The sequence below is a fragment of the Tachyglossus aculeatus genome, chromosome 18 (assembly GCF_015852505.1).
Source record: "Tachyglossus aculeatus isolate mTacAcu1 chromosome 18, mTacAcu1.pri, whole genome shotgun sequence".
Classification (NCBI taxonomy): domain Eukaryota; kingdom Metazoa; phylum Chordata; class Mammalia; order Monotremata; family Tachyglossidae; genus Tachyglossus; species Tachyglossus aculeatus.
In genome coordinates, this window is record NC_052083.1 from 7,301,803 (window position 1) to 7,328,711 (window position 26,909).

General features: G+C 48.5%; 1 protein-coding gene across 1 annotated transcript in view; it reads right to left on the reverse strand.

Annotated features, from left to right (window-relative positions):
* Nucleotides 1-4,346: 4,346 nt before the first annotated feature.
* The window catches only part of ZFAT (zinc finger and AT-hook domain containing), a 74,031-nt gene continuing 51,468 nt past the window's right edge, over nt 4,347-26,909 (reverse strand). The window contains exons 12-16 of the mRNA XM_038760633.1: nt 22,142-22,280; nt 17,213-17,331; nt 15,161-15,287; nt 11,623-11,747; nt 4,347-5,365 (exon numbers count right to left, since the gene is read on the reverse strand). Of these exons, the coding sequence (XP_038616561.1) occupies nt 5,126-5,365; nt 11,623-11,747; nt 15,161-15,287; nt 17,213-17,331; nt 22,142-22,280 (750 nt within the window). The 3' untranslated portion in view covers nt 4,347-5,125. The remainder of the gene's footprint in view (nt 5,366-11,622; nt 11,748-15,160; nt 15,288-17,212; nt 17,332-22,141; nt 22,281-26,909) is intronic.

Sequence of the window (26,909 nt, forward strand, 5' to 3'; positions counted from 1 at the left end):
GGGTTAGAGAGGAAATAAAGGGAGAAGCAGCATGGCTCAGTGGAAAGAACATGGGCTTTGGAGTCAGAGGTTATGGGTTCAAATCCCGGCTCCACCAATTGTCAGCTGTGTGACTTGGGCAAGTCACTTAACTTCTCTGTGCCTCAGTTACCTCATCTGTAAAATGGGGATTAAGACTGTGAGCCCCTCGTGGGACAACCTGATCACCTTGTATCCTCCCCAGCGCTTAGAACAGTGCTTTGCACATAGTAAGTGCTTAATAAATGCCATTATTATTAAAGGGAGAGGAAAGGGGGGAAGGGGGAGAGGGGAGGGAAGGGGGGGGAGAAGGAGGAGGAGAAAGACTGACCGAGGAAGACCAAAGGAGAGGAGGGAGAAAGAGAGTAAAAGAGGGAGGAAGAAGAGGAGCAGGGAGATGAGGTGAGATAAGGAGGAAGATCAGAAAGGGAAAGGAGAGGGGAAAGAGATAACCCCTGCCCACTGAGATTAGAATAATAATACTTCTGGTATTTGTTAAGCACTTACTATGTGCCAAACCACCGTAGTAAGTGCGTAACGAATGCCAACATTATTATGTGGGACAATCTGATTACCTTGTATCTTCCCCAGCACTTACAACAGTGCTTGGCACATAGTAAGTGCTTAACAAATACCAACATTACTATACTTATTATATCCATCATTTATTTATATTAATGTCTCCCCCTCCGGACTGTGAACTTACTGTGGGCAGGGAATGTGTCTGCATTCGCAGATCGAACAAAATCCGTCCCACAGGGGGCTCACAGTCTCTGAGAGGGGGACACCAGGTATTCCGTCCCCATTTTACAGATGAAGTAACTGAGTCACTGAGAAGTTAAAGTGACTTGTCCAAAGTCACCCAGCAGGCAAGTGGCAGAGCCAAGATTAGAGCCCAGATCCTCTGACTCCGGGATCTGGGCTCTTTCCACTCGGCCTTGCCGCTTCTTCTTTTGACAGGGTCACTAACCACACTGAGATCATTGCCCACATGTGAAAGGCTGGCAGTCAATCAATCCTATTTATTGAGAGTTTTCTGTGTGCAGAGCATTGTACTGATTGGCAAATTAGATGGACATGTGGCAGGGACGCCCACCAGGCAATGCACACCCTTTGTAGGGCCAGGATAGGAACTCAGGAGGCCTGATTCTCAGAACCAGGCTCTGCTTGCTGGGCCCCATCCCCTTCCACCCTCCCTGAAGGGTCAGGGTGAGAAGATGGGGTAAAGGATAGAGAAGCTGTTGATGCCTGAAAATTACTCTCATCAGCGTCTGGCTTTCGGTCATTGGGAATTGGCAACGGCTTCAGACATCAGATTAAGGTCTCTGTCTGAGAAAACCGTTGACTGACAGGTGTTTTTTAAAAAAAGCCAGGAATTTAATTTGGGTCTGAACACGATGCCCCAAGAGTTTAGACTTAAAATCCCATAAAAATCGTTCAGTCTCAACCACCCTGATAGCTAGCGTTTATAGGCCCTGATAGCCCCTGAGTTAAATGTCTCCCGGACTCGTTCGAAATTGTCCTAGGTGTCACAAAGCACGATGGGTTGGTTGGATAAGTCATTTGATAAAAGACAAAATTCAATTTATTCTTTTGGAAGCGACGTCATCGGAGCAAAGTTATACGAGGAGGCAGTGTGGCTCAGTGGAAAGAGCACGGGCTTTGGAGTCAGAGGTCAGGGGTTCAAATCCCCGCTCCACCAATTGTCAGCTGTGTGACTTTGGGCAAGTCACTTAACTTCTCTGGGCCTCAGTTACCTCATCTGTAAAATGGGGATTAAGACTGTGAGCTCCATATGGGACAATCTGATCACTTTGTAACCTCCCCAGCGCTTAGAACAGTGCTTTGCACATAGTCAGTGCTTAATAAATGCTTTTATTATTATAAATATTCAAAATGCCATAAAAGGGCTGGTTCCAGGCTTCGCGTCATAAATGGAACCAGGAAAATAATAATAATTAATAATAATTAAGGTACTTGTTAAACGTTTACTATGTGCCAATCACTTTCCTGAGAACGGGTGTAGAGACGAGTAAATGAGGTTGGATACAGTCCCCTGCCCCACATGGGGCTCACAGTCTAATCAATCGGTGGTATTTATTGTACGCTTATGTGCAGAGCACTGTACTAAGCACTTGGGAGAGTACAACAAAATTAGCACACACATTCCCTGACCATAATGAGCTTAGAGTCCAGAGAGGGTTTCAGTTGGAGTGATATTCACGGTCACACTTTCAGCCTAGAAAACATTAAAGATGGGTTACGGCAGCGGCAGGGAAAGATACGTCGCTCCCCAAGGTTAGCAATCAAGTCCCCGCAAATTGGAAATCTTGCCGTTGGATGCTCTAACTTCTTCAAAATGAATAAAGACCCTGTCAATTACCGGTCGGTGAGCCCGACTTCAATCACGAATGCTGTCAGATGAAAATGAAAAAGGCCCTCTCCAAGCCCGCTGCTAAATTATGAGTCGTCAAGTAATCATTGGCGCCGGTTGGTCAGGGAAAAGATGCAAGGGTTGGAATCATTTACCATTCTGGTGCTCTGGACATGACAAAGCCGCAATCCGGAAAACGCTGAGACCGTTTTCTTCAGGTCTAAATTGAAAATCGCTCCCGACCCTTCTCCAGCCTGGAAGCTGGGGCTGAGTTAACTCTGCTTTAAAGGGGACGCCTCTTTCCTAACAACACCAAAATGACTGCTGTCAACTTCTAAACTAGCACCTGGGATGGATTGCTGTTTCTTTCGCCTCACTCCCTCTCCCCCTGCTTTTTCATTCTTGGGGATCGATTTTAGGAGTAGCTTTGGACAGATGAGGGAGTCAGTTCGTTTCCTCTGAGGGGGACATCCTTCACGGGGCCAATTAAATCAGGGTTGGCGGTGGGGGATGGAGAAATGGTAGGAGATTTTGTTTCTAACTAAACGAAAGGGAGGAAAAGGGCCCAGAGAGGGTAAGTGACTTGCTCACGGTCACCAGCACACAGAAACACCATCCCGCAGAAGATGATCAAACGGCTGCTTAATGCCACCTAATAATGAATAAAAATAAATGGGTGGGGAAGACATTAAAGAAGCACCATAGCATAGTGGATAGAGCATGGGCCTAGGGCTCATGGGGTCAGAGGGTCATGGGATAATAATAATAATAATAATGACATTTATTAAGCGCTTACTATGTGCAAAGCACTGTTCTAAGCCCTGGGGATGTTACAAGATGATCAGCAGGTTGTCCCACGGGGGCTCACAGTCTTCATCCCCATTTTACAGATGAGGTAACAGGCACAGAGAAGTTAAGTGACTTGCCCAAAGTCACACAGCTGACAATTGGTGGAGCCGGGATTTGAACCCATGACCTCTGACCCAAAGCCCAAGCTCTTTCCACTGAGCCACGCTGCATCTCAGATCTAATCCTGGCTCTGCCAATTGTCCGCTGGCAAGTCGTTTCAGTTCTCTGTGCCTCAGTGACCTCACTTGTAAATTATGGATTAAGATTTTGGAGCGCCATGGGTTGTGTCCAACCTGATTTGCCTGTATCCACCCCAGCGCTTAGCACAGTACCTGGCATATAGTAAACACTTCTTCCCTCCACTCTGATTATTATTATTATCATCAAATCAGTCAGTTCCCCTCCCCCACAAGCCAGAGGCTCGTTCTCTAATGGAATCCACAGGAGAGACAAACTCCTGGCTGCCCAACCTGATAAGCAAAGTATCCATCAAATTAATTTAGGCTCGATGGAAGCAAAACGTGATTTGCTTCTGTATAATCATCACCCACGTGCCTGTGTATGTGTTTTCTATAGCATCAGTGATGAAAATTTTAGAGCCTCCAAATTGCCTCATAAAACTTGAGTATCTGTGGTCCCGGCTGGTTTTTTTATCACTGCCTTGTGCCCTGGGTGGGTCGGGGGTGGAGGGGGAGGATGGATTAGCCAGCCGGACCACCTCAGCCCCCTCTCTCCCTCCCACCAGACTGCTCTGAGCAGGGGTTGGCAGCTGAGGGAAGCATTTCAGTGCAGCTGGCAGACCTGCCCTGCTCCCCCATCCAATTTCCATCCGCTCAGGCTGTCGACCGTTCCCCGCGGGAGGCTGACGGACCCCGCCAGCCGAGCCGCCTCCCGTTCCCGCTACCTTGGTGTCTCTGAGGGCTTGGCCACGGCGGGAAGAAGGGGGCTGTTGGCTGCAGTGGGGAGGCCCCTCAGGACCTTGGGAAGATCCCGTTCCGCCGGCCTATCCAGGAGCGACTTCTTTTCTGGGAACGACGGGAAGCCCAGCCCGGCACACCGCCAACTGGGTGCGCAAGCTTGTCAAAAAAGAATCAAGAGAAAAGCCTAGTTTGGTCCGTTTATTGTCGCAATCAGAGGCAAGGCAGAAGAGAGATGTGTCCCGGCTCCTCTGCGGACAGCAGAGAGTGCACCACGCAGAAGGAGATCAAAGCGAAAATTGCTCACTGCTCAGGAAACTCGAAGTCTAATGGGTCTGGATTCCGTTCTTGGATGTGAAACAGCAGGCCGATGCTGTGGGCAAGTGACAGCCCTGTAGTCCTTCAACCCCAGGCCATGCTGACCCTCGCGGGCAAGCGTTTTGGCTCGGGGGACGCGGAATGGAAACGAACAGGTCGGAATCGCCAGGGCGGGGAGCGGACGGGGCGCGCGGAGGTTGAAGGTTGGAGGAGACAGGAGAGCCAGCCGAAGGGAAGAGGGGTCAAAGAGCTCCCTGCGGCAGAGTGAGAGGTCACATGAGCCCGCTGCTGGCAGCTATGGGGCATGATGGGAATATCTCCAGAGACATCCACCACCGCTCCGGTCCCAGGGCCCCCACCCTTGAGATCCGGGTGTGCGGAACGATAGACGCCGCTTGCCCTCGCCGGGACAGGGTGGAGGCCGGGGCCACTACCACGAGGCAGAGTGATTCCCCTGGACAACCCCGAGCGACGGAGGGCTGTCTTCCCCCAGGACCAAACTCGGGGAGGTCCGGTTCTCCCTCCCACCTCACGGATCAGTGACCCCCAGCTGACGTGGCGGCCGCTCCCACTGGGAGGTACTGGTGGATGGCGGGCGGCGGAGGAAGAGGAGCTACTGCTTGGACTGAGACCAGCCAGGCGTGGGCCCCTAAGGGTCCGGCATGGCCTGGTCTGCGGCTGGTTGGTCAGCGGACTGCAGGGCCTCCTGTACATACACGATGAACTCGGAGGGCTCCCCGCCCTGGGTGTAGACCGTCACCGTCTCGATCCCCTCCACCTCGTCCGCGGACACGACCAGGTGGTGTTGCTCGGCCAGCTCCACCGACGCCTGCTGCAGGGTCTCCTGAATCATCACCGTGTGGCCGGACGCCTGCTCCTCTTCCGTCACCTGCGCGGACGGGGGTGAGGCGCCGTTAGTGTTGCCAATTTGTACTTCCCAAGCGCTTAGTACAGTGCTCTGCACACAGTAAGCGCTCAATAAATACGATTGATGATGGTTAGTGAAGGGTGGGAGGTCAGGGGCCTGCTCCGGGCCAGACATCGGGGCTGCGGGGGTCGTGTCCACTAAGCCAGTCAGTCAATCGTATTCATTGAGCACTTTCTGTGTGCACTTACTACGAGCTTTGGAGAGTACAAAACAGCAAACACGTCCCCTGCCCACAATGAGCTTACAGTCTAGAGATCGAGCTTACGGTACAGTGCTCTGCACACAGTAAGTGCTCGATAAATACCATTAATTCCCAGTGCCCTCTTCAAAGCATTCAGTAAAGTGCTCTGCACACAGTAGACGACGGTAAGCTTAAGGAGGGCAGGGATCGTGTCTATCGACACAACTGTACTCTCCCAAGCGCTTGGTAGAGCGCTTTCCACACAGTAGACTATCCGTTCCTTGACGGGGGGCCGAGGGGGATTATGTATACTAACTCTATAGAGAAGCAGCGTGGCTCAGTGGAAAGAGCACGGGTTTTGGAGTCAGAGGTCATGGGTTCAAATCCTGCCTCCACCACATCAGCTGTGTGACTTTGGGCAAGTCAATTTATCTGTGCCTCAGTTACCTCATCTGTAAAATGGGGATGAGGACTGTGAGCCCCACATGGGACAACCTGACCACCTTGTAACCTCCCCAGAGCTTAGAACAGTGCTTTGCACATAGTAAGCGCTTAATAAAAGCCATCATCATTATTATTACTATTGTCCTCCCCCTCTAAACTGTAAGCTTGTTGTGGGCAGGGAATGTCTTCCAACTCTGTTATATTGTACTCTCCCAAGCACTTAGTACAGTACTCTGCACACACTAAATGCTCAATAAATACAACAGATACACCGATACGAGATCTTAATAAAACGTTGTGTCCACAATGGACTGTAAACTCCTCAAAGGCAAGGAATTTGTCTACTATACTGTACTTTCCCAAGTGCTTAGTACAGTGCTCTGCCCAAAGTAGGGGCTCAATAAGAACAATCGCTGAGTACGAGGGTCTGGCCAAGTTTCAGGGGCTACAAACTTCCAAATCTCTTCAGACAGTCTGAGTAGGGGCTGAGTCATCTTGATTCACCCCCTGTCACTTGGGCCCGGATAAAGAAAAGCAACAAGCTGAACTCCCGGCCCCTATTCATTCAATCGTATTTATTGAGCACTTACTGTGTGCAGATCACTGTACTAAGCGCTTGGGAAGTCCAAGTTGGCAACATATAGAGACGGTCCCTACCCAACAGCGGGCTCAGACAAGCAACGTGGCTTAGTGGATAGAGCCCAGGGCTGGGAGTCAGAAGGACCTGGGTTCCAGCTCTGCCGCTTGTCTGCTGTGTGACTTTGGGCAAGTCACTTAACTTTTCTGTGCCTCAGTTACCTCACCTGTAAAATGGGGATTAAGACCGTGAGCCCCATGTGGGACATGAACTGTGTCCAACCTGATTAGCTTGTATCTACCCCAGCACTTAGAACGGTGCCTGGCACATATTAAGCCCATAACAAATACCACTAAAAAACAACAATAGCAGCAACAAAAAAAGCAGCACCATCTAGCCACCCACATGGCATGTCTGAATGGGAGAACTCTTGAAGACCACAGTGCTGGGGTAGATCATCATCATCATCATCAAACGTATTTATTGAGCGCTTACTATGTGCAGAGCACTGTACTAAGCGCTTGGGAAGTACAAATTAGATACAACCCAACCAGGTTAGACACAGTCCATGTCCCACTGGAGCTCATAGTTTTAACCCCCGTTTTACAAATGAGTTAACTGAGGCCCCCAAGAAGTTAAATGACCTGTCCAAGGTCACCCAGCAGATGAGTTGCAGAGCCTGGATTAGAACCCAGTTCCTCTGACTGCTTCTCCACTTTAATGTCTGTCCCTGTTCTCTGTCTCCCCCTTCTAGACTGTGAGCCCACTGTTGGGTAGGGACTGTCTCTATATGTTGCCAACTTGTACTTCCCAAGTGCTTAGTACAGTGCTCGGCACACAGTAAGTGCTCAATAAATACGATTGATTGATTGATTGATTGATTGATTTGTGGGCAGGAAACATGTCTGCCAACTCTGTTCTATTGTTCTCCCTTTAGTACAGTGATCTGCACACAATAAGTACTCAAGAAACACAACTATTTGATTTGAATGCAGGATTTGCCTGGAGAATGGACTGTACTGGGGGACAACTCTCACAGCTCTTTCCACAAGTCAGCCAGTTTCTTTTTGGGCTCCCTCCCTGCCTAATCTCTCTCCAAACACACATCCACCTTAGGACAATTCCCTATATCTCCATGAACTTCACTATTAGAAGCCAAGAAAGTAAAAGGCTTTGGGGTGAGTCATTTTCATTAGTCACTGCTCCTTCTTCAGTTATACGGTTTTTGTCCGGGGCGAAATAATAGACGAAGAAAATCCATAATGAGAAAGTCGGGGCTTGTTTACAAGGGGAGCTAATCTTGATAGAGCTACTCCATCTGATTCTATTCTATTTACTTTATTTTGTTAGTATGTTTGGTTTTGTTCTCTGTCTCCCCCTTTTAGACTGTGAGCCCACTGTTGGGTAGGGACTGTCTCTATGTGTTGCCAATTTGGACTTCCCAAGCGCTTAGTACAGTGCTCTGCACATAGTAAGCGCTCAATAAATACAATTGATGATCTGATTAACTGACTGAATAGGGGGCTTAGATCCCTGACGCCGGACCCGTGGAAAACGGAACCCGCAGAGGAGATCGGACGTCTTTTTTCCAGTGCTCACGTTACTTTATTCGTAAACGATTCACACACAGTTCGACGTGTCCCCGACTCCTCGGCTCACCTCGGGTCTGACAGAGACAGAGAGACCCAGTGGCTCGGCCTGAGTCTCGAAGAAAACAAGGCGTCCTAATAATCTGAACTCTCCACACCACAGTGAACTCTTCATTCCACTGTAAGCTCACTGATTTATTTTATTTTGTTAGTATGTTTGGTTTTGTTCTCTGTCTCCCCCTTTTAGACTGTGAGCCCACTGTTGGGTAGGGACTGTCTCTGTATGTTGCCAACTTGTACTTCCCAAGCGCTTAGTACAGTGCTCTGCATACAGTAAGCGCTCAATAAATACGATTGATGATGATGAGAGCCGGGAACGTGCCTACCAACTCTGTTGAACTGTCCTCTCCAAAGCACTTAGTACAGTGCTCCTCACATAATGAATGTTCAATAAATACCCTCTAGACTTGTAGACTTGTCCTCCAGACTGTAAGCTCGTTGTAGGCGGGGAATGTGTCTGTTATATTGTATTCTCTCAAGCGCTTAGTACAGTGCTCTGCACACAGTAAGTGCTCAATAAATACTCTCTACACTGTAAGCTCATCCTCTAGACTCATTTGGGACAGGGAATTTGTCTGTTATATTGTACTCTCCCAAGCACTTAGTACGGTGCTCTGCACACAGTAAGTGCTCAATAAATACCCTCCAGATTGTAGGCTCATCCTCTAAACTGTACGCTCGTTGTGGGCAGGGAATGCGTCTGTTATACTGTACTCTCCTTAATACAGTGCTCTGCACATTGATTCATTCAATCATATTTATTGAGCGCTTACTGTGTGCAGAGCACTGTACTAAGCGCTTGGGAAGTACAAGTTGGCAACATATAGAGACGGTCCCTACCTAACAACGGGCTCACAGTCTAGAAGGGGGAGACAGACGACAAAACATGTAGACCGGTGTCAAAACGGTTAGAATAAATAGAATTATAGCTCGAGGCACACCATTAATAAAATAGAGTAGTAAATATGTACAAGTAAAATAGAGTAATAAATCTGTACAAATGTATATGCAAGTGCTGTGGGGAGGGGAAGGAGGTAGGGCGGGGGGATGGGGAGAAGAGGAAAAAGGGGGCTCAGTCTGGGAAGGCCTCCTGGAGGAGGTGAGCTCGCAGTAAGGCTTTGAAGGGAGGAGGAGAGCTAGTTTGGCGGATGTATGGAGGGAGGGCATTTCAGGCCAGGGGGAGGACGTGGGCCAGGCAAGAACGAGCACAGTCCTCGGCCCATGCTCTAGCCACTAAACATCACTGCTTCTTACTTTTATTCTGCAATCTCGTGAGAAGGTCAGAAGGAAAGATTTCTGCCCTTATGAAAGGAAAATGAAGGGATAATAATAATAATAATAATAATGTTGGTATTTGTTAAGCGCTTACTATGTGCCAAGCGCTGTTCTTTATTCATTACTCTATTTATTTATTTATTTTACTTGTACATATCTATCCTATTTATTTTATTTTGTTGGTATGTTTGGTTTTGTTCTCTGTCTCCCCCTTTTAGACTGTGAGCCCACTGTTGGGTAGGGACTGTCTCTACGTGTTGCCAATTTGTACTTCCCAAGCGCTTAGTGCAGTGCTCTGCACATAGTAAGCGCTCAATAAATACGATTGATGATGATGATGATGATGATGTTCTAAGCGCTGGGGTAGATACAAGGTAATCAGGTTGTCCCACGTGGGGCTCACAGTCTTCATCCCCATTTTACAGATGAGGGAACTGAGGCCCAGAGAAGTCACTTGCCCAAGGTCACACAGCTGACAGGCGGCGGAGCTGGGATTTGAACCCACGACCTCCGACTCCAAAGCCCAGGCTCTTTCCACTGAGCCACGCTGCTTCCCTTGGGGTCAAAAAGAGCGGCTGCTCACCTAAACCCAGAGCTTTCGAACATATTGACCCAGAATCCATACCCGGGGCCAGGCACTTGTGTTCGCGCCTTTAGATTCTTTTGCTCCTCCTGTCTGCAATTCACCTTAGTGATAACTTGTACTTCCCAAGCGCTTAGTACAGTGCTCTGCACACAGTAAGCGCTCAATAAATACGATTGATTGATTGATTGATTAGGATCGGGATTGTGTCTCTCAATTCTACAGTAACTTATTTGATGAGCTCTTAGTACAGGCCCAGTCATCATCATCATCAATTGTATTTACTGAGCGCTTACTATGTGCAGAGCACTGTACTAAGCGCTTGGGAAGTACAAATTGGCATTATTGAGTCATCACTCAATAAATGACTGGTCAGTAGGCACACTCCTGTGACCAGACTTGATGATAATTGTGGAATTTGCCAAGCGCTTACTATGTGCCGGACACTGTTCTAAGCACTGGAGTGGGCAAATTGGGTGGGCACGGTCCCAGTCCCATGTGGGGGCTCACATTCTCAATCCCCATTTTACAGATGAGGTAACTGAGGCGCAGAGAAGTGACTTGCTCCACCAAGGTCACGCAGCGGATAAGTCCTGTGCAGATAAGCACAGTCCTTCTAGACTGTGAGCCCACTGTTGGGTAGGGACCGTCTCTATATGTTGCCAACTTGTACTCCCTGAGCGCTTAGTACAGTGCTCTGCACACAGTAAGCGCTCAATAAATACGACTGATTGATTGATAAGTTGTGGAGCTGGGATTAGAACCCACGAGATTGTGAGCCCACTGTTGGGTAGGGACCGTTTCTATATGTTGCCAACTTGTACTTCCCAAGTGCTTAGTCCAGTGCTCTGCACACAGTAAGCGCTCAATAAATACGATTGATGATGATGATGACTGATAAGTTGTGGAGCTGGGATTAGAACCCACGAGACTGTGAGCCCACTGTTGGGTAGGGACCGTCTCTACATGTTGCCAGCTTGTCCTTCCCAAGCGCTTAGTCCAGTGCTCTGCACACAGTAAGTGCTCAATAAATACGACTGACTGATTGATAAGTTGTGGAGCTGGGATTAGAACCCACGAGACTGTGAGCCCACTGTTGGGTAGGGACCGTCTCTACATGTTGCCAACTTGTCCTTCCCAAGCGCTTAGTCCAGTGCTCTGCACACAGTAAGCGCTCAATAAATACGATTGATGATGATGATGACTGATAAGTTGTGAAGCTGGGATTAGAACCCACGAGACTGTGAGCCCGCTGTTGGGTAGGGACCGTCTCTACATGTTGCCAACTTGTCCTTCCCAAGCGCTTAGTCCAGTGCTCTGCGCACTCAGTAAGCGCTCAATAAATACGACTGAATGAATGAATGAGTGAATGTTCACACTCCCAGGCCCACGCTCGATCCACTTTACCGCGCTGCTTTCTCTTGGGAACGCGACGCTACAACGCGCCCCCCGCCCCCAGGAAACGAAGGAAACGGGGGCAGCAGACGTGGCGGCGGCAAGAACCCCGACCTGCTCCACCACGGTGACGGTCCCTGGCGCCATGGCCACGACGGAGGCGACGGCGTCGTGACTCTCGTTGCCCAGCTCGAGGATCTGCTGGAGGATGTTGACGGCCGTGGGGTCCAGCCTCTCCCCTGGGGAGACAAACGGGGAGCGGGAGACTCTCAGAGCCACAGAAGCAAAGCGCTCGAGCTTCCCGGTCGGGAAGCAGGCCCCTCTCCCCGGATCCCCGGAATGCCTGCAGTTCACACATAGACTTCCCCAGTGCGAAAAACTTTCCCGATAGGCGCAAAGCGAGGTTCCCAACAGAAACTGTAGGAGGGGAAACCGACTGGAAAGAAACCAGAGCATCTCCCTGCACCTGTATATATCATCATCATCAATCGTATTTATTGAGCGCTTACTATGTGCAGAGCACTGTACTAAGCGCTTGGGAAGTACAAATTGGCAACAAATAGAGACAGTCCCTACCCGACAGTGGGCTCACAGTCTAAAAGACAGTGGGCTCACAGTCTAAAAGTGTATATGTTTGTACATATTTATTACTCTATTTATTTATTTATTTATTTTATTTGTACATATCTATTCTATTTATTTTACTTTGTTAGTCTGTTTGGTCTTGTTCTCTGTCTCCCCCTTTTAGACTGTGAGCCCACTGTTGGGTAGGGACTGTCTCTATATGTTGCCAATTTGTACTTCCCAAGCGCTTAGTACAGTGCTCTGCACATAGTAAGCGCTCAATAAATACGATTGATGATGATGATGATCTCCCTCCTACTTGGGTTCACAGGTACTGTGTCTGACCTAATTAACAGGTATCTAGCCAGGTGCTTAGAACCATTTTGACACATAGGAAGCGCTTAACAAATACCACTGGAAAAAAGCTTGCACAGAGCCATCGCATTTTGGGACAGGGACCGTGTCCAACACGATTTGCTTGTATAATAATAATAATAATAATGGTGGTATTTGTTAAGCGCTTACTAAGTGCCAAGCACTGTTCTAAGCGCTGGGGGGCTACAAGGTGATCAGGTTGTCCCACTTGGGGCTCACAGTCTTAATCCCCATTTTACAGATGAGGTAACTGAGGAACAGAGAAGTGAAGTGACTTGCCCAAAGTCACACGTCTTACCTCCTTCCCTTCCCCACAGCACCTGCATAGATGTATATATGTTAGTACATATTTATTTATTTATTTTACTTGTACATATCTATTCTATTTATTTTATTTTGTTAATATGTTTGGTTTTGTTCTCTGTCTCCCCCTTTTAGACTGTGAGCCCACTGTTGGGTAGGGACTGTCTCTGTATGTTGCCAACTTGTACTTCCCAAGTGTTTAGTGCAGTGCTGTGCACACAGTAAGCGCTCAATAAATGCGATTGATTGATTGATTGGCAGAGCCGGGATTCAAATCAATGAACTCTGACTCCAAAGCCTGTGGTCTTTCTACTGAGCCACGTTGTATCCACCCCAGTGATTAGTACAGGGCCCAGCACACTGTAAGAGCTTAACAAATGCCATCATTATTATTATTATTACTCTCTTGAATGCTTACTACAGCATTCTGCCCGCAGGAAGCGCTCAATAAATACAATGGATTGATCTGTGTTCATCTCAAGCCTTTTTTCCGCTCCTCAGGGGATGTGCTATACAGTTGCTCCGGGAAGAGCTGGAAAGGGCTCAAGTGAAAAATTCCCGAGTGAGTTTGGGGAAGAAAAGGTCACATAACTCTGTACTGGGTCTGCCAGTTTCTCTCACAGACTTGGGCTCCTTGACCAATTTAATTCATTCATTCGATCGCATTTATTGAGCGCTTACTGTGTGCAGAGCACTGAACTAAGTGCTTGGGAAGTACAATAATGTTGGCATTTGTTAAGCGCTTACTATGTGCAAAGCACTTGGCAACATATAGAGACAGTCCCTACCCAACAGCGGGCTCACAGTCTAGAAGGGGGAGACAGATAACAAAACAAAACATATTAACAAAATAAAATAAAAAATATGTACAAGTAAAATAATCAATCAACAGACTAATAAATATGTACAAGCATATATACACATATACAGGTGATAATTTAATCTAATAAAATAATATTCTAATAACAAAAATGACAATCTAATAAAATAAAAATTAAATAATTTAATTTAAATAGGGGAAAGGAAAATAAGCCAGAATCTCACCCCGGACAGGGTTGTTTGGCACCTTTGCTGGGTTCAGGGTTGATGTCATCGTAGCCTCCACTCTGACCCATATTTGGCCTTTTTTTTTAAAGAATGATATTTGTTAAGCACGTACTATGGTGCCAGGCATTGTACTATGCCTTGGGGTAGATTCAAGTTAGTCAGGTCGGGCACAGTCCCCGTCCCACATGAGGCTCCCGATCTTCATCCCCATTTTATAGATGCGGTAAGAGAGGCACAGAGAAGCGAAGTGACTAGGCTATGCTGCTTCCTCCCTTCTAATTCATAGGTCTACCCCTTCCTATCGTCACCCTGGTTCGGGCCATTGGTGCCCACACAGGGGGCGAGAGGATGATGCTCTCTAGCTGGGGGAAATGGACTCCAGATTCACTCACTCACTTCATTTCACCAACCACACCTGAGTTGCCACTTAGTACTGAAAAGTTCAAAACAGCACCTTTCTGTTTTCGGGGTTTTTTTTAATGGTATTGGTTCAGCACATCCTCTGTGTCAAGCACTGTTTTAAATACTGTGGTAAATACCACCTCAGACACAGTCCCTATTCCACCTGGGGCTCTCAGTCTGAGCAGCAGGGAGAACATGGATCGAATCCCCATTTTGCAGTTGAGGAAGCTGAGGCATTAGCCGTGGCTTCAGAAATCAGCGCGTCCCAGTGGAAAGACCCCGGGCCTGGGAATCGGAAGACTTGGGTTTGAATCTCAGCTCTGCCAACTGCTTGTTGTGTGACCCTGGGAAAGTCACTTGTCTTCTCCGTGCCTCAGTTCTCTTGTTCTCTCTCCTACCTTGACTGTGAGCCCCATGTGGGACGAGGACTGCGTCCAAACTAATTCACTTGCATCTGCCTCATCACTTAGAACAGCACCTGTCTCATAGTATGTGCTTGACAGATACCACCTAAAAAAAACAACCAAAGCCCCCGACTGTTCTTCATCGTCATCAGTCGTATTTATTGAGCGCTTACTGTGTGCAGAGCACTGTACTAAGCGCTTGGGAAGCACAAATTGGCAACATATAGAGACAGTCCCTACCCAACAGTGGGCTCACAGTCTAAAAGGGGGAGACAAAACCAAACATACTAACAAAATAAAATAAATAGATATGTACAAGTAAAATAAATAAATAAATAGAGTAATAAGAGTCTTCAGTGACCGTGGCAGTAGGCCCTGTGGCCAGGATGAGGAGGAGACCCCCCCAGGGGCCCTCCTCCTCTCCAAGGAGGAGTGGTGGGGTCGCTCCTAGTTAAGCCAGGACTACCATGGTGGGTGGGCTTCTGTCGGGGGGCTAGTCTCCCAAACAGCCAGCGCTGGGCAATTCCCAGGGGAACTGCCCCTTCCCGTTCCCTCACCATTCTCAGCTGTGTACCGCAGGTCTTGCAGGGCTGCTACTGCCGCCTGGGTTCCCTGGGCATCTTCTTCAGCCTCCGCGATGTGCAGGTACTGGGTGGCTGCTTCTTCAGAGATCTCTGTGGTGAGCTAGACACAAACCGTCAGCGGCAGGGGGAAGCTTGGCAACGCTCCCAGCATCCAGTGTTCCCCCAGACAAAACCGATCAATCAATCAATCAATCGTATTTATTGAGCGCTTACTGTGTGCAGGGCACTGTACTAAGCACTTGGTAAGTACAAGTTGGCAACATATAGAGACGGTCCCTACCCAACAGTGGGCTCACAGTCTAAAAGGGGGAGACAAAGAACAAAACCAAACATACTAACAAAATAAAATAAATAGAATAGATATGTACAAGTAAAATAAATAGAGTAATAAATATGTACCAACATATATACAGGTGCTGTGGGGAAGGGAAGGAGGTAAGATGGGGGGATGGAGAGGAAGGAAGGGGCTTCTGCATGCAGTCACCTCCTGACCCCCAAAAAGGCCGACAGAGGCATTTCAACACCCCAATTCTGCCCTCAACAGAGCAAGTGACTTCAGGTCATTGATGGCTCCGGCTCCAGGTGTCCGAGATAAAACATGATGGAGCTGTAGCCGCTTAGAGATACGCTGTCAGGGCCGAAGGACAAACGAGGGCATTCTGACCTCTCCGTGAGGGAACGGAGACAGATCAAAAGGCAGGGAGCCTGGAACTGGAGGCAAATGCGGCAGCAGAAAGAGTGAGGGATCAGAGTGTACCCCAAGCTGAAGATGATGGCCGCTCATTGTTCCCAAAAAGGCTCCCAAGACACAAGGAGCCTTTTACTTTGCCCTAACATGCTAGAGGTGGGAGCTGAAGTCTGTCCATACTGAGTGTACCGAGACCTTTTCCTTTTTTCTTTTTTGTGGTATTTTTTTAGGGGCTTACATGTCCCAGGCACTACACGAAATGGTGGGGTAGATGCAACCTAATCAGTTTGGATATAGTCCATGTCCCACAAGTTTACGGTCTCAATCCCCAGGTAACTGAGGCCCAGAGAAGTGAAATGATTTGCCCAAGGGCACATAGCAGACAAGTGGCTTGAGAAGCAGGGTGGCTTAGTGGAAAGGGCCGGGCTTGGGAATCAGAGGTCGTGGGTTCTAATCCCGGCTCCGCCATTTATCAGCTGTGTGACTTTGGGCAAATCATTTCACTTCTCTGGGCCTCAGTTACCTCCTCTGTAAAATGGGGATCAAGACTGTGAGCCCCACGTGGGACATCCTGATTACCCTGTGTCTACCCCAGTGCTTAGAACTGTTTGGCACATAGTAAGTGCTTCACAAGTATCATCAAGAGGCGGAAGCAGGATTAGAACCCAGGTCCTTCTGACTGCCAGCCCCGAGCTCCATCCACTAGGCCATGCTGCTTCTCTTTCTTAAACCTCCCAGGAAGCAGCGTGGCTCAGTGGAAAGAGCCCGGGCTTTGGAGTCCGAGGTCATGGGTTCGTATCCCGGCTACACCACATGTCTGCTGTGTGACCTTGGGCAAGTCACTTCACTGGGCCTCAGTTCCCTCATCTGGAAAATGGGGATGAAGACTGTGAGCCCCATGTGGGACAATTTGATTACCTTGTATCTACCCCAGCGCTTAGAACAGTGCTTGGCACATAGTAAGCGCTTAACAAATACCAACATTATTATCATTATTATTATTAAACCACAGACCTCGGTTTAGGGCTCATCAACTGAGGATTCTACAGAAATTAGAGAGCAACAGAGTGGTCGATTTCAGGATGCGCAGGGACAAGGTAAAGGAGCTGGAATTACCTAATCTGGAGAAAGGTGGGGAATAACTGGATGGTGGATATGTCATGGAGGGTCACCTGGAACCAGAGGAAAGCTCCTTCAATTGCATCTTTAAATCCCCCCTCAAGCTTGTTGTGGGCAGTGAACACGTCTACCCACTCTGTTGCATTAGACTCTCCCAAGAGCTTAGTACAGTGCTCGGCATGCCGGCCACGTCCTGGGTCCCGGATCCCAAAGTTTACCTCCCACTTGGTGCCACCGTCATTCTCCACCAGCTTCAGACTGTGCTTGTTCTTCAGGTGCCTGTTGAATTCCCACTTGGTACCATAGACAAAACTGCAAATTGGACACTTGATGCCTCCTGGAAAGCAGGTGAGAGGGGAAATTAAACCGGGCATCCCCCCCCGGATTTTTTTTTTTTTAATGACATTTATTAAGTGCTTACTATGTGCAAAGCACTGTTCTAAGCGCTGGGGAGGTTACAAGGTGATCAGGTTGTCCCGCGGGGGGCTCACAGTCTTAATCTCCCATTTTACAGATGAGGTAACTGAGGCCCAGAGAAGTGAAGTGACTTGCCCGAAGTCACACAGCCGACAGTTGGCAGAGCCGGGATTTGAACCCATGACCTCTGACTCCAAAACCCGGGCTCTTTCCGTTGAGCCACGCTGCTTCTCATTTTGGGATTTGGGATGGCTCCATCCTGGAAAAAGGCTGTGACTTTTAGACCAATCTGACACCATGACTCGCCACGAAATGCCAGATATTCCGGCACCAACCAGAGCCCGGATTTGGGCAGGGTCTGACATGAGCATGGGATTTGGGTTTTATTATTTTAATGGTACACTTGTTAAGTGCTTTACAATGTGCCAGGCTGGTATGAAGCAGCTTGGCTCAGTGGAAAGAGCCCGGGCTTTGGAGTCAGAGTTCAAGGGTTCAAATCCCGGCTCCGCCAATTGTCAGCTGGGTGACTTTGGGCAAGTCACTTCACTTCTCTGCGCCTCAGTTACCTCATCTGTAAAATGGGATTAAGACTCTGAGCCCCCTGTGGGACAACCTGATCACCTTGTAACCTCCCCAGCTCTTTGTACAGTGCTTTGCACATAGTAAGAACTTAATAAATGCCATTATTATTATTATTACTAAATGCTGGGTGGATACAAGCTAATCAAGTTGGACACAGTCCCTGGGGCTCACCAGCTTAATCCCCACTTTACAGATGAGGGAACTGAGGCACAGAAAAATTACGCCTAGGAAAAGGCCTCAAATAACTTGGGGAAGGCTTGGAAGGCAGAGGGGTGACCTTTAGGCCCGAACTTTTCAAAATGGCATTTTCCAACAAAGGCTCTTCAGCCACCACGGCCGCTCAACTCTCTCACACGGGAGTAAGCGCTTAGTACAGTGCTCTGCACACAGTAAGCGCTCAATAAATACGATTGATGAGTAGAGATGCGAGAGAGGGGCCAGCCGAGGCATCTCAGGCTGAGCTCCCGGGGGGTGCTGGGAGGCGCCCACAGGGAAATCGATCCATCCGTCGCATTTATTGAGCGCTTACTGTGTGCAGAGCACTGTACTAAGTGTGTGGAAGAGTATGATATAGCAGAGTTGGTAGATTGGTTCCCTGCCCACACCGAGCTTACAGTCTAGAGTACTTACTGCCTACCCAAAGTAAGCACTTATTAAATAATGATGATGATGATGGTGGCATTTGTTAAGCACTTACTATGTGCAAAGCACTGTTCTAAGCGCTGGGGAGGATACAAGGTGATCAGGTTGTCCCACGGGGGACTCACAGTCAATCTCTATTTTACAGATGAGGTAACTGAGGCCCAGAGAAGTTAAGTGACTTGCCCAAAGTCACACAGCTGACAAGTGGCCTAGCCGGGATTCGAACCCACGACCTCTGACTCCAAAGCCCAGGCTCTTTCCACTGAGCCACGCTGCTTCTCACTAATCTGATAATCTCAATAGTCTAACTACTACTGTCTCCCCTTTTAGACTGTTAGCTCACTGTGGGCAGGGAATGTGTCTGTTTATTGTTATGTTGTACTCTCCCAAGAGCTAAGTCCGTTGCTTTGCGCACAGTAAGCACTCAATAAATACAACTGAATGAATGCATGAATACTGGCTCAGTGGAAAGAGCCCGGGCTTTGGAGTCAGAGGTCATGGGTTCAAATTCCGGCTCCGCCAATTGTCAGCTGTGTGACTTTGAGCAAGTCACTTAACTTCTCTGGGCTTCAGTTACCTCGTCTGTAAAATGGGGATTAAGACTGTGAGCCCCCTGTGGGATAATCTGATTGCCTTGTAACCTCCCCAGCACTTAGAACAGTGTTTTGCACAGAGTAAGGGCTTAATAAATGCCCTCATTATTATTATTATTATTATTATTATTATTATTACTACTACTTCTGAATCCTCTGCAACAAGGCCAACTAAACAGAGGCTCACTGTTCTCTGTCTTAAATGCCGTCTTTTGCAGTTGAAGGAAAAGAGAACTTTTTAGTGTTTTGTTTTATTTTCGATGGTATTTGGTAAGCATTTACTAAATGTCCAGCCCTGTTCTAAGATATGGGGCAGATACAAATTAATCAAGTTGGACACAGTCCCTGTCCCACATGGGATTCACAGTCTAAGTAAACTAAGGAAGAAGCGGTACTGAATCCCCGTTATACAAATGAGTCAACTGAGGCACAGAGAAGTTAAGAGGCTTATCCAAAGTCACACACCAAGCAATTGATGGGGCTGGGATTAGAACCCAGGGCCTCTGCCTCACAGGTTTGTGCTCTTTCCACTAGGCCATCCTGCTGGCCATTAATTGCGCCTAAAAACACATTTCCCCTCACCATAATTTTGGTCATTACATTTGAGACTAAAAAGAAAATAATAATGGCATTTATTAGGCGCTTACTATTTGCAAAGCACTTTTCTAAGCGCTGGGGAGGTTACAAGATGATCAGGTGGTCCCACGGGGGCTCACAGTCTTCACCCCCATTTTACAGATGAGGTAACTGAGGCCCAGAGAAGTGAAGTGACCTGCCCAAAGTCACACAGCTGAGAAGTGGCAGAGCCGGGATTTGAACCCATGACCTCTGACTCCAAAGCCCGGGCTCTTTCCACCGAGTCACGCCGACTAACCACCTCGCATTTCCGTACAACCTAAAGTATGATATACAGCAACACCAAGCAGCACACTTTCCGTGACTCAGGACAGGTCAAAGCTATTATCAGCCCGAGAAATGAAATTAAAGATTCGCTCCGCAGCACTGGCTCGTAAAAACTCATTTAAAGGGAACGGCTTGTCTATACCGTGCTGAAGTTAAAATGAATTGAACAGTAGCTCGCGTTAATTACCGGCGCCACCTTAGAAATTGTGACTTTAATTATGGAACAACAAATGAAACGGTGTAATCTCTGTGGTAAGGCAGAGGCTTAATTGGCCTCGAGGCTGAGGAAAATACATTTCTACCCAGTTGATGGAATGCTGATCAATTTATAGGAAAGGTAGGTGGGAGACAGTATAAGCTACCTGGACCCTGACATTAAGAGTTCCAAGTAAATTGCTACCGAAAATGAAACTCTACATCATTCTATCAAGCAGAGTTGAGCCACAGTGTATATCCCTCCCCTGTCCCCCTCTCCTTCTCTGATCTACGGCCGTCTCGCCGTTCCGAGTGAGGGCCAAGGGTAGAGGACAGGGTGGCTTAGTGGAAAGAGCACGGGCCTGGGAACCAGAGGACCTGGGTTCTAAACCTGGCTCCGTCACGTGTCTGCTGGGTGACCTTGGGCAAGTCACTGTACGCCTCTGTGCCTCAGTTCCCTCATCTGTATAATGGGGATTAAGATGGTGAACCCAATCTGGAGACTTGGGCTCTGTCCAACCTGATCAGGTTGTAATTCTCCAGTACTTAGTATGGTACCTGCCATATGATAATAATAATGGTATTTGTTAAGCGCTTACTACTACTACTAATAATAATGATGGTACTTATTATTATTATTAATAATAATAATAATGGCATTTATTAAGCGCTTACTATGTGCAAAGCACTGTTCTAAGTGCTGGGGAGGTTACAAGGTGATCAGGTTGTCCCATGGGGGGCTCACAGTCTTCATCCCCATTTTCCAGATGAGGTAACTGAGGTGCAGAGAAGCGAAGTGACTTGCCCAAAGTCACCCAGCTGACAATTGGTGGAGCCGGCATTTGAACCCACGACCTCTGACTCCAAAGCCCGGGCTCTTTCCACTGAGCCACACTGCTTCTCTTAAGCAGTGCTCACAGTCTTAATCCCCATTTTCCAGATGAGGTAACTGAGGCGCAGAGAAGCAAAGTGACTTGCCCAAAGTCACCCAGCTGACAATTGGTGGAGCCTGGATTTGAACCCACGACCTCTGACTCCAAAGCCCATGCTCTTCCCACTGTTTCTCTTAAGCAGTGCTCACAGTCTTAATCCCCATTTTCCAGATGAGGTAACTGAGGCGCAGAGAAGCGAAGTGACTTGCCCAAAGTCACCCAGCTGACAGTTGGTGGAGCCGGGATTTGAACCCACGACCTCTGACTCCAAAGCCCGGGCTCTTTCCACTGAGCCACACTGCTTCTCTTAAGCAGTGCTCACAGTCTTAATCCCCATTTTCCAGATGAGGGCGCAGAGAAGCGAAGTGACTTTCCCAAAGTCCCCCAGCTGACAATTGGCGGAGCCGGGATTTGAACCCACGACCCCTGACTCCAGAGCCTGTGCTCTTTCCACTGAGCCACGCTGCTTCCCTTTGTCAAGCGCTGTTCTATGTGTAAATGCTTAACCAACACAAGCCCACTATTGGGTTGGGACTGTCTCTATATGTTGCCAACTTGTCCTTCCCAAGCGCTTAGTCCAGTGCTCTGCACACAGTAAGCGCTCAAGAAATACGATTGATGATGAATAATCAGAATTAGTAAAAGAACAAAAGAACCAGGGAACGGTGTTTTCCCGGCAAAGTTAGTCCGGCAAGCGTCGTGACCCTGTCTGGGCCTCCCCTTTTCCTCTCTCTTCATCCACCTTACCTCCACCTCCCATCCTGACGGTCCCCCCGCCCTGTCCCAAGCGCTTAGTACAGTGAGCGCTCAATAAACACCACTGACTGGTTGGACTGGGGGGGCACCCCAACGTCTCGAAGCTCGGGCCGGAAGGGAAACTCACCCTGCTGGATCAGGGCTTCGGCAGCAAGCTCGCCCGTGCCCACGTTAACGTACTCCTCGTTGGGATGCTTCCGGTTGTAATGGCGCTTCAGCGAGCCGGAGATGTTGCAGGAATAATGGCAGTGGGCACAGCGGAAGGGCTGAGTTGGGGCCGGGGGGAAGGGACGGAGAAAATACGGGAAAAATTCACAGGCTGGCTCAGGCATCGCTCTTCTCCCCATCAACGGAAAATTCCCTACGCGCTTGGACCTGTGCCCTTTCTAAGCACTTGCTACTCACCCCTCCTTCAGCCCCACAGCACTTAGGAAAACATCCTTAATTTATTTAGATTAACATCTGCCTGGGGGGGGGGTCCCAGCGGCTTAATCCCAGCTCTGCCACTTGTCTTCCGCGGGACCTTGGGCAAGCCATTCAGAAGCAGCATGGCCTAGTGGCAAGATAATAATAATAATAATGATGGTATTTGTTAAGCGCTTACTATGTGCAAAGCACTGTTCTAAGCGCTGGGGAGGTTACAAGGTGATCAGGTTGTCCCATGGGGGGGCTCACAGTTTTAATCCCATTTTACAGATGAGGGAACCGAGGCCCAGAGAAGTGAAGTGACTTGCCCAAAGTCACACAGCTGACAAGTGGTGAAGCCGGGATTTGAACCCATGACCTCTGACTCCAAAGCCCGTGTTCTTTCCACGCAGCCGCACTGCTTCTCTGATCATGGGCTTGGGAGTCAGAGGATGTGGGGTCTAATTCTGCCTCTGCCACTTGTCTACTGAGTGACCTAGGGCAAGTCACTTAACTGGTCTGTGCCTCTGTTCCCTCATCTACAAAGTGGGGATTAAGACTGTGAGCCCCACGTGGGACAACCTGATCACCTTGTATCTACCCCAGCAATTAGAACAGTGCTTGGCACGTAATAAGTGCGTAACAAATACCATTATTATTATTATTCTGGAAATCTCATCTGTAAAATGCAGATTAACACTGTGAGCCCCATGTTGGACAGGGACTGTGTCCAAATGGATTAGCTTGTATCTATTCAGTGCCTGACACATAGTAAGTGCTTAAGAAATACCATTAAAAAAAACCACTCACAGCTCCATCTTGCCACCTACATGGCATGTCTTCCTCCCCATTTCCCTCACCACCTTTCTCCTCCTTTCTCATGCCATTTTCCTCCTCCTCCTCCTCCTCCCCCCCACCAAGAATATCCCCATATAATAATAATAATAGTGGCATTTATTAAGTGCTTACTATGTGCAAAGCACTACTCTAAGTGCTGGGGAGGTTACAGGGTGATCAGGTTGTCCCATGGGGGGTTCACAGTCTCAATCCCCATTTGACATATGAGGGAACTGAGGCACAGAGAAATGAAGTGACTTGCCCAAAGTCACACAGCTGACAAGTGGCGGAGCCGGAATTTGAACCCATGCCCTCTGACTACAAAGCCCTGGCTCTTGCCACTGAGCCACGCTGCTTCTCCTTTTTCCCACCAAATCATTTTTCCCACCCTCTCTTCCTTGGTTATTAACTTTTCACGACTTCCATGATACGTGTGTGCGTTGGAGGGGCGGGTGGGAAGGAGAGGAGGGGAATCTGGAAAGGTGGCAAAGAAATGGGGATGGCCCAAAGACGAGGGGAAAAGGGAAAATGGGGTGGTCCAGGAGGAGGGGCAGAGTGCAGAGTGGAAGGAGGGTGCAGAGAGGGGCTGCAGATAGCCAAGAGGCAGAAAAAGTGAAGTTTGGGAAGGGGTGAGTCATGTGTGGCTGTTGCTGGAACACAAATCTCTCGGCATGGTGGGGTGGGGGGGTGAAGTGTGTTTTTTTCCAGCTGAGTCCACAAGGATATAGAGCAACAATCAATCAATCAATCAATCGTATTTATTGAGCGCTTACTGTGTGCAGAGCACTGTACTAAGCGCTTGGGAAGTACAAGTTGGCAACATATTCCTTAGGACGATCAGAAAGGAGTGAGTTCAGCATTTCCATCATCATCATCATCATCAATCGTATTTATTGAGCGCTTACTATGTGCAGAGCACTGTACTAAGCGCTTGGGAAGTACAAATTGGCAACATATAGAGACAGTCCCTACCCAACAGTGGGCTCCAGTGTGTTCCACGGGGCAGCAATCACCCTAATGGTGCGCCTTAATGGCTTGGCCCCGACTGAAGGATGGGAGGCGGGAGTTATTCCTGGAATGTCTCCCCAGTCCCTGTCACGGGAGTCAAGGCTCGGGCCGCAGGGCCAAGCTGGGATGGGGTCTGGGGGTAGGGAATAGGGTCATCCTGAGGGGGTGGGGTCCTGGTTGTCGTCATCCCTCCCCGACCCCAGGGACTGGCACTTGTGACCATAGTCGTGGTTACAGTAGCTCTGGAGCATTTACTAGGTGCCAAGCACGGGAGAAGATACGAAAGAAGCGTGCCCTACTGGAAAGAGCACTGGCCTGGGAATCAGAGGGCCTGGGTTCTAATAATAATAATGGCATTTATTAAGCGCTTACTATGTGCATTGCACTGTTCTAAGCGCTGGGGAGGTTACAAGGTGATCAGGCTGTCCCACGGGGGGCTCACAGTCTTAATCCCCATTATCCCAGCTCTGCCACTTAACTGCTGTGTGACACTGGCCAAGTCACTTAGCTTCTCTTTGCCTCAGTTACCTCACGCGTAAAATGGGGATTAATGATGATGATGATGATGGCATTTATTAAGCGCTTACTACGTGCAAAGCACTGTTCTAAGCGCTAGGGAGGTTGCAAGGTGATCAGGTTGTCCCACGGGAGGCTCACAGTCTTCATCCCCATTTTACAGATGAGGTAGCTGAGGCCCAGAGAAGAAGTGACTTGCCCAAAGTCACACAGCTGACAATTGGCAGAGCCGGGATTTGAACCCATGACCTCTGACTCCCAAGCCCGGGCTCTTTCCGCTGAGCCATGCTGCTTCTCTAAGACTGTGAACCCCATTAAGACTGGGAAGCCCGTGTGGGACACGGACTGAGTCCAACCCGATTACTTCGTATCTACCCCAGCGCTTAGTACAGTGTCTGGCACATAGTAAGAGCTAAACAAACACAAGTCTCCTGGACTAAGGGGAAGGGAGAGCACAGCCTACCTTAGGATCTTGGACAAGTCACTAAACAGCTGATTCTGGGTCTCAGTTTCCTCCTCTGTAAAATGGGGAGAATATACCTGCTCTCCCTCCCATTCAGGTAGTGAGCCCCTGTGTGGGGTAGGGACTGGGTCTGATCTGAATGTCCAGCACTTAGCACAGTGCTTCCCACCAACTGAATGCCTCATGCATAGATTAGTGATTATTGCTCTCCTCTGAGCTTAGAACAAGAGGAAACAGGCTGTCACTGCAGTGTGAGGGATTTGGGTTGGAGGAAACGTTTCTCAGCAGTGAAGGTAGGTGAACTATAGGGCCCACAAGGTAGTAAGCCCTGGCAGGGGGATGGTTTACCACAGGAAGTTGGGAAAAGTTTGGATAGGCCTGTGGACTGTGAATCCGCCACCGATGTACCAGGGTTGGCTTTATTTCTTCCAGGCAGCTGGGGCCAGGCTACACAGAGGGCTGAGAACACGAAAAGTGCTTAACAAATATCAATAACAATACTAATCTTAGCCCTTGGTGAGCGCTTATTATGTTCCAAGCACCGTACTAAGTGCTGGGGTAGATACAAGATCATCAGGTACTTCCAAGCGCTTAGTACAGTGCTCTGCACACAGTAAGCGCTCAATAAATACGATTGAATGAATGAATGAGTCAGGTTGGACCCAGCCCCTGTTCCACACGGGGTTCCCAGACTAAGTGGGAGGGAGAGCAGGTACTGAATCCCCATTTTACAGGTGAGGAAACTGAGGCACAGAGGAAGGGAAATGACTTACCCAAGGTCACACAGCAGGCAAATGGCAGAGCCGGGAGAAAAGCCAGGTGCTGTGATTCCTAGGCCTGTGTTCTTTCCATTAGGCTACTCTATTCCTCATCATAATACCACAATTATTATTTTCACAAATAATCATCAAACTCCCCCCGTCCAAAAAAACCAAAAAAGATAGATTTGTCTTTCCCTAAACCCAAGGATTTCTTGTTTCTGACTTTTCACTCAGCTGCCACACACAGGGATAAACAAATGTCATTTTGGCTCAGGTACCACTGGCATTTGGTTTTGTTGTCTGTCTCCCCCTTCTAGACTGTGAGCCCGGTGTTGGGTAGAGACCGTCTCTATATGTTGCCGACTTGTACTTCCCAAGCGCTTAGTACAGGGCTCTGCACACAGCAAGCGCTCAATAAATATGATTGAGTGAATGAATGAATGAATTTGGTCTGTGGGTGCTCTCTTTAGCATATCTCCTTGCAAGTTTGTTTGTGGTGACAGCTTGGCACATAGTAAACCCTTCCAAATACCATAATTATTATCAGTATCATCTCTCAATATCACACTAATTGTTGCTATATTTGAGGAGCGGGGAAGGCGGAGAGGGATGCAAGCCCAGGTGAAATGAGCGAGGCTGAGCTTTCATGCATTGCTGACAGGCGAATGCATGGATCTGTTAGAGGTGGGCTCCCTGCCACTCCCCATCAGCATCAAGCAGGGCATTTTAATGGCCCCAGGGATCATTTTCTCCATTCAGGGAAACATCCACGGATGGAGATAATATCGTCAAACGGGGCTGCAGAGGAGGAAACTCATTTGTCCCTGGACAGTGGGTGCAAATTGGAAACGCCGAAGGTTCAGATATCTTTTTTAACGGGATGCTTATCAAGGGAATGACAAAGG